The sequence below is a fragment of the Ranitomeya variabilis genome, chromosome 4, assembly GCF_051348905.1.
Source record: "Ranitomeya variabilis isolate aRanVar5 chromosome 4, aRanVar5.hap1, whole genome shotgun sequence".
Taxonomy (NCBI): domain Eukaryota; kingdom Metazoa; phylum Chordata; class Amphibia; order Anura; family Dendrobatidae; genus Ranitomeya; species Ranitomeya variabilis.
Genome location: NC_135235.1, coordinates 436,678,092 through 436,686,262, shown reverse-complemented (window position 1 = coordinate 436,686,262; position 8,171 = coordinate 436,678,092). Strand labels below are relative to the sequence as shown.

Here is an 8,171-nt window from a genome sequence, read left to right as displayed (position 1 = left end):
GGATAAACGAACAGGCATGGCTGCTCCATCTACTCCTGGCATGAAGCGTCCCTTTATGAAAATAATAGGGAAATACTGACAAAAAAAACCCTCATAGATAGTAAGCTTGTGAGCACAGCCCTCATTTCTCTTGGTATCTGTTGATTTATGTGATTATTATTATGCTGTAATGTCTACTGTCTGTACAAGTCCCCTCTACAATTGTAAAGTGCTGCGCAATATGTTGGCGCTATAGAAATAAAATTATAAATTATAAAAATTGTTTTTGGAAAAAAATATAAAATGACACACACTTTAAAACTAGACTGCTGTGGTCTTATGGCCAAAATGAGGGGGCACTGTGGCGTAATAATCCCCTCACGAAACACCCTAGTAGGTACGCTGTAGACAGCGTACTCCCAGCCATAAACAGCCGAGCTTTATTACCCGCCCAATTCTCGGCCAATCACCGCCCAGTCTCGTCCCGCCCTCACTTGTTGTTTCCCTCTGAGCTCAGAAGCTCGGTAACCACGCCCACAGACAGGAATGTGGGCGGATTTATGTAAATGAGGTTAGCTTCTCACACAACACTCTGCCGCCCCGGATGCGCCGCTCTGTCGCACGTTCCTATTGGACGGCGGGGAAGAAGAGGCGCGCGCACCTCCGCTCGCTCCCGCGCTGCTTTGTGCCTTGTTCGTGGCGACTCGCGTGGATAAAGACAAAACAAGTTATTCCTGTGGCCGCCCGCGGGAGCCATGGAGGAGCTGAGCGCGGTCGGGGAGCAGGTGTTCGCGGCGGAGTGCATCCTGAGCAAGAGGCTGCGGAAGGTAACTGTTCCCCCCCATCTGCAGCCCGTTACTACTGCCCCGCCCCTCACCCAATATCAACTAGTGACCCTCGTCTCTTTCTCCCGCAGGGCACCCCGGAATACCTGGTGAAGTGGAGGGGATGGTCCTCCAAGTGAGTACTCCGCTCTTTTGTGTGACTGCCATTCCCCCAGCAGCCCTGGGGAGGGGAGATTGTGTCCCTCCCTTGTCCTGATGCCCGATCTGATGGCTGCTGCCACCCCCTGTTCTGCTCGATCGATCAAATCCGCACTTGTTTTCATTCCCTCACAGCCCCTTATGTTATGTGTCTACACTGTCTGATCATTGGTGGTCTGCCATTCTATGCTGTGGAGTACAAGACGGCGTGTGGCTAGGAGTGTGTGCACACTATACATACTGGAGATAAGGGGTGTGTGCGCACTATACATACTGGAGATAAGGGGTGTATGCACACGATACATGCTGGAGATAAGGGGTGTGTGCGCACTATACATACTGGAGATAAGGGGTGTGTGCGCACTATACATGCTGGAGATAAGGGGTGTGTGCGCACTATACATGCTGGAGATAAGGGGTGTGTGCGCACTATACATACTGGAGATAAGGGGTGTGTGCGCACTATACATGCTGGAGATAAGGGGTGTGTGCGCACTATACATGCTGGAGATAAGGGGTGTGTGCGCACTATACATGCTGGAGATAAGGGGTGTGTGCGCACTATACATGCTGGAGATAAGGGGTGTGTGCGCACTATACATGCTGGAGATAAGGGGTGTGTGCGCACTATACATGCTGGAGATAAGGGGTGTGTGCGCACTATACATGCTGGAGATAAGGGGTGTGTGCGCACTATACATGCTGGAGATAAGGGGTGTGTGCGCACTATACATGCTGGAGATAAGGGGTGTGTGCGCACTATACATGCTGGAGATAAGGGGTGTGTGCGCACTATACATGCTGGAGATAAGGGGTGTGTGCGCACTATACATGCTGGAGATAAGGGGTGTGTGCGCACTATACATGCTGGAGATAAGGGGTGTGTGCGCACTATACATGCTGGAGATAAGGGGTGTGTGCGCACTATACATGCTGGAGATAAGGGGTGTGTGCGCACTATACATGCTGGAGATAAGGGGTGTGTGCGCACTATACATGCTGGAGATAAGGGGTGTGTGCGCACTATACATGCTGGAGATAAGGGGTGTGTGCGCACTATACATGCTGGAGATAAGGGGTGTGTGCGCACTATACATGCTGGAGATAAGGGGTGTGTGCGCACTATACATGCTGGAGATAAGGGGTGTGTGCGCACTATACATGCTGGAGATACAGTGAGCAGTGGTTATGCCTAGAAGTGATGGGAAAGCCCTATTGGGATCTGCTGTACGTGCCAAGAGGCAGGCACTCTCCGTACAGTCATTGGGGTATACAGAATGAGGTGCCAAGAGGCAAGCACTCCGTACAGTCATTGGGGGATGCAGAATGAGGTGCCAAGAGACGGGCACTCTCGGTACAGTCATTGGGGTATACAGAATGAGGTGCCAAGAGGCGGGCACTCTCCGTACAGTTATTGGGGTATACAGAATGAGGTGCCAAGAGGCGGGCACTCTCCGTACAGTTATTGGGGGATGCGCCCCCTGAGGAAGGAACACTACCGAAACGCGCGTCGGGGTGGACGGGTGTCCCCTACTCTACTGACCATCGCCATCGGGTAACGTATAGGGCTTATGTTAGCCTAGATACTAATCGTGTGTACGGAGTATTTAAGTGGAGTGGCTATAATGACTTTTGTGGATACGTGTGAGGCCACTATATATTAGTTCTATATGGCTCCATTTACTCTGTGTCGTTACCTGTATGCATACACTAGTTTTGTTTGTTAGGTGTACACCCTGCCTTGGGCTTTGCATACTGCGGGTATATCCCATTGTCATCTTTTTAGCCCTGTTTTGTATCGCTTGTCTGGATTTTATATGTTTGATATAAATAAAGTTTATTGTTTGGACTTGGTGACTGCTTGTCTTTGCTTGATTAGTTATTGGGGGATACAGAATGAGGTGCCAAGAGGCGGACACTCTCCTTACAGTCGATGAGGAATGCAGTAGCTCACATGCATGAGGTAGAAACTGAAAGTATAAAGGCATCTGTATGTGCCAATGTCACTTTTTTGTTCTCTGCACATTAAAATCTGTGGAGGAAGCAGCCACAATACCGGTGGGAGGATTGTACACTCCAAACACTTTTGTATCTGTGTCTGGTTTGTGGCCTATTTTTGACTTCAACATTCTTAATTTCTTTTTTTTTCAGCTTCACTTTCACACAAGCTATGGCCGTTTAACCCCTTTAAATGCTGGTATCAATAGTGACTACTTTCTAAAATGCTAACAAAATAAAACAATTTACAAATGGTGCTGATGTAAAGCAGACATGAGAAATGTTATTTATTAATGTTTTTATGCGGTATGACTATCTGGATTAAATGGCTGAAAAATAAATCATTCTAAGCTTGAAAACTGCATTTTTTTATTTTTTTTTTACATTTCTTATACCTTATAAATGCAAAACATATCAACCTAAATTTACAGTCACTGGGATATGGTGAAGCTTTCCTGAGTTATTACTGCATAAAGTGACACGTCAGATTTAAAAAAAAATAAATAAATAAAAAATGGCTTGTTCACTAAGGGGTTAAAATGTTGCAGTTTTCTTTCAGAAAAAGTGTGCATGAGATTTCTGAAGTCTTCTAGCTTTTGCCGATGCTTTAAAATGCAGCTTCTAATCTGCATTTAAAAAAAAAAAAAAAAAAAACTGCAAGTGAACTTATCCTAATCCTTTTTTTTTTTTTTTTTGCGCAGGCACAATAGTTGGGAGCCTGAGGAAAATATTCTTGACCCACGACTACTTTTGGCATTCCAAAAGAGGTAAGAAAACGCCTTTTGGCCATCATTCTTTGAGACACTTTTTGTATATATTGTTGAAAACTACTGGAAATCTTTTATTTTTAGGGAACAGGAAAAAGAGCTACGGAACAGAAGAAGAGGAAAAAGACCACGAGGGAGACCACGTAAAAATGTGGTGAGCATTCTACAGAAGGACTCAAAATCTAACTTGCTGTTATCTTTGGCGTAGATTGTGCATGATAGGCCCGGGATCTGTAAATAGCATCAAATGAGGTATAAAGTTAGCCTTAAACATTAGGACTCGTCAATTTAATGTATATGTCTCATGACTCCCTCCTTCAATGTGGTTAAGAAACATCAACCATGATGGGATTCTAATATGCTCAATCTTTTGTTTCTTTTTTTGTTTTTTTCCTTAGATAATCATCGTTATTTACTGATTTTATTGAATGTTTTTTTTTCTACAATAGGAGTCAGAAGTGCCACCAAAACCCAAATCAAGCAGCTCTTCTTCCTCATCCTCTTCTTCTAACTCGTCCTCGTCGTCCTCCTCTTCATCATCTTCATCCTCATCAGATGACAGTGAGGCTGAAACTCCGCTCTGTCCAAGGCCACGAGATTCCCACCCAGTTCCACAGAAGAAAGCACAAGCTGTGGTAGTAAGGCCAGAGTTAAAAGAACAACTCCGCAAGAAGAGGGGAAGAAAACCATTGCTTCCTGATCAGAAAATCCCTAGGAGGACCAAGGGAGCAAAGCCAGGACCTAAAAGTGCAGCAGAAAAATTACAGTCTGCTCATAATGCACAAGGATTCTCCACTCTTAAAGCCAATTCCAAAGACTTATCTGTACCCAGCAATAACCGGCAGTTGTCTGCAGAATTGCTGTCCAACATTGCAAAAAGCACTCTTAGCCACCCCAATGGGAATTCCACCAGAAACTTAAGCTGGCAGAGCTCAATTGTACATTATATGAATCGGATAGCCCAAAACAACCCTCAGGCAGGCAGGAAGCCAGTGACTTCTGCATTACATTCCAAACGAAGCTGTCAGACTGCAGAATCTAAAGGTGCCTCCAAGATGCAGATTGATCTTGGCCCATCTGCTCCAAAAACAGTAAAACTTGATACTGAAGAGCACACAAGTCCACAGACAAATCAGTCTGCAGCAAGGCCTGGAATAGCTAACCGAGAAACAACGCAAACCTTAAATCTTCATAACAAAATTCAAGGTGGGCAGGGTGCGGGAACACTAAGTGGTACATCTTCTGTGCATGTTGCTCAGAAAAATAATGCTCCTCCGAAAAATAGCAATCCTCCTTCACATGGGATAGCCACGGATTTTAAGGCTGAAAAAATGGGTAGAAAAAGTGGGGGGATAAGCCAAGTAAGGACTGGGCTTCCCGGATCCACAAGAGATGTCCCTACTGAGCGTGGACAGCAGGCAGAGCCTCGCAAGGATCTTGCGGAGTTGAGCACCGGCGACGATAGCAGTTTGGACTCTGACCATGATTCATCACTTTCCAGCCAGGACATGTCTGTCCAGGCTAGCCAAGACTGGAAACCAGCGCGCAGTCTGCTTGAGCATGTTTTTGTGACTGATGTCACTGCCAATCTCATCACAGTTACTGTAAAGGAGTCTCCCACCAGTGTTGGCTTCTTTAACATGCGGCCTTACTGAAAGCAGAAAATGGCAGTATACAACCAAAATGTGTGAAGTCTGCCTCATATTTGAGAGGTTTTATCTAGGTGTTAGTTTAAAACTTGATACTATCCCATGGTGGTGTTTAATATATTTTGTCAATTTTAGTGTTTCCTTAACCTAAACTGTACTCGGTGTAGCTTCTAAAAGGAATATCTATGTGCTAATATTTAGACAACCTCGGCTCTGTATGGTGCATGTTTTTGGAGTCAGGTTGTCAAAAATGGATGACGTCTTAAGGATTTAATTGATCGAATTGAGTTTTAAGAAGAATGGCAGGTTTGAGAGGTTGCATATTTGGCTGTTAGCTGCCACAATTACTATTTTTATTATGTAGGAGATATATTACCTATAATTTAGACTGCTAGAAGAGGTGTGCAAACTTTATTTGTTGTATAAAGAACCCGAAATACTAAGCTCGCGTAATAAGCGAGAGCTCTGTAGGTGCTTTATTTTACCTTCCTCCAGCTGTTCTTTCCAGCCCTGCCTTAATCATTTAGCACTTTTGTGACTCATGTAAATTGGAGCAATAGGCAAAAGTAATGCATATTCGTACAGGTCAAGCCTTAACATGATATATAATAGAAAAAAGGTTTTCATTATATATGAGCATTCTAAAGCAGAAAGAATTTGCCAAAAATGTAGGTGATCATCGTGTGTAATAGCAAAGTTTGTGAATAGGCTAATCTAGATTAGTGTTCGTTTCATTGTCTTGGTGTTAAAGATGCATGAGGAATGATTGAGATGTGATCACTAACTTTTAGTAATACACAGTTGAATTTCTGAAAAAGCAGAGATCACGCCATGACCATAATAAGTACTTGGTTCACTTTTTGCCAACAGTGATACAGACTTTGTTCTAAACAAATTGTGAGTATCCAAGAGTGAGCACCTATTGTTACTGAGCTTGCCAATAAAATGTTTCATTTGGCGCTTAAAGATTACAGCAAATAAGGGAAATTTTGTGTATGGCAGTTGTCAAGTAAAAACTTACTCAGTGGTGTCAGTCACAATTAGTGAGAATGTACTTGTACATTGTTGTCGATCAAAGGACGTGAACTTTGTTTACATGGAGTACCACTGGCCTTAACAGTTTTGAATTTTGGGGCATCTCAATTGTAGACGCAGATAACCATGAGTATGGTTTATTTTAAAAGATATAGCACATGGCCATTACCCAAATCTTGATTGTGCCTTTCTGTTATGGTTTGAACCTGGGAGTCATGTTGCTCATTAGAACATGTTCGTGGATGGCAGAATTCGGATTTGCTAGATTTTTTATTTTTTTTTGCTAGTGATTGTGATTATCTGATCTGGAACATTGATCAAGATGTTTAGGATGGGACTAAGGTGTGAGCCGCTTGATATAACCCTAGATTATCTCTACCTCCTTGGTTGAATACGGCTAATTAGCTTATGGTGCGAGTGAGCAGTAAACCTCATGATCTCTATAACGACACATCATCATTATGATGAAAGGACTACTTTAGAGACTGGGGAACACATCGATCAGGAACTGATCATTTTGATGGTATAAAAAAAATACCTGACAAGGTCACTTCAATAGCATTTTTTTGTGTATTTAAATGAGTCCCATTTGAAAAGCTTCATCTGTTTGAGTAACACAGTGTATAATTGCTTCAAGACTGTGTCCGTACTGGTAAGCCTTAATATCCTGGCCAGTTATCAAGCCAAAGGATGCCCACACCACATCTCAAAGTCTTACATAGAACACTGGATAGTAAATACAATGACACCACAAAAGACTGTGAAACAGGAATTGACTAAAGTCACTTACTCACATGGAGTTTGCAGTACTACGTCAGATCATTTAGGCTATTGCGTTTTGAGTTTACACAGCTGTGGCTTGCTAGAGGGCCTATTTGAAGTGTGTTAGCATCATTATGGGAAAAGCCTAAAATCCAAAATCTTCATTGAAAAGTCCGCAGGATCAAGCAGATCATTGCGTGACACCCTGTCAGATGTTAACAAGAAGGACAGAACTTAAATACTTATGTCTTAATGACACTGTTCAAGGGCTTTTAGATTTTGGTGCAAGAGTCTCCCTAGTTTACTTCTGGAACCTGAGCAAGCAAGGCTTCAGTTGCTTGCATGAACCTAAACCTAATCTGCATGTCCATAATTTTATGCCATAATTCTGAGTGACAATTTACTTGTAATGGTATTAATCACCAGAAAGCTTTAATTCATATCTAACCACTCTAAATAAGAGTGGGATTCTGCACAGCCAAAAAAAGGAGCTTTTGAACTAAAGCCAACAATGAATAATACGGTCATCTCTCCTGACTACCATACATACACTATTAAACTTGTATGTTTGGATTAGGAAAGTAATCCAATCTTGCCCCGTTGTGCTTTCCCCATAGATATCAATTTACTAACTGGCCATTATGTTTATTTTGGATATGCTGAGGACTAACCTTGACAATAAAGAGAACAAAATACATTTCAAGAAGATTCAAGGTTGGAAAAAACTACTGTCCACTCTCCTGATTGGACATCCATTATGCCCACTAAGCCCAATTGTGGGGTAGACTAAGAACAAGGGGTCAGAAAGTATCAAAAGTACTAGCCTCTGTTCTTTTGTAGTGGCCGAGCAGATGCTATTGGCAGTGAAGGGAAGCCGTAGTCACCATGACAAAACAAGGATGATTCAATTTGAAAAGTATGTTTGTATTAAATTTTGCTACAATTTTTTTATTTTTTCTTCTTTTGGGGGGGCAGGGTTTTATTTTAATATATTTGCT

At 42.8% G+C, this 8,171-nt stretch overlaps 1 protein-coding gene across 1 annotated transcript; it reads left to right on the top strand.

Moving 5' to 3' along the window:
• The first annotated feature begins 509 nt into the window (after positions 1-509).
• On the top strand, positions 510-6,382 carry LOC143765101 (chromobox protein homolog 2-like). The gene is made up of 5 exons (XM_077251433.1): positions 510-806; positions 896-939; positions 3,662-3,727; positions 3,812-3,881; positions 4,177-6,382. Exons 1-5 carry the CDS (start codon positions 735-737, stop codon positions 5,380-5,382), a joined length of 1,458 nt encoding a protein of 485 aa, XP_077107548.1. The 5' UTR covers positions 510-734; the 3' UTR covers positions 5,383-6,382.
• Positions 6,383-8,171: the final 1,789 nt, after the last annotated feature.

Coding starts and splice junctions, on each gene's coding strand:
- LOC143765101 (XM_077251433.1), top strand. CDS start 735: ATGGAGGAGCTGAGCGCGGTCGGGGAGCAGGTGTTCGCGGCGGAGTGC. Junction 940..3,661: donor TGGAGGGGATGGTCCTCCAA/GTGAGTACTCCG, acceptor TTTTTTGCGCAG/GCACAATAGTTGGGAGCCTG. Junction 3,882..4,176: donor GGAGACCACGTAAAAATGTG/GTGAGCATTCTA, acceptor TTTCTACAATAG/GAGTCAGAAGTGCCACCAAA.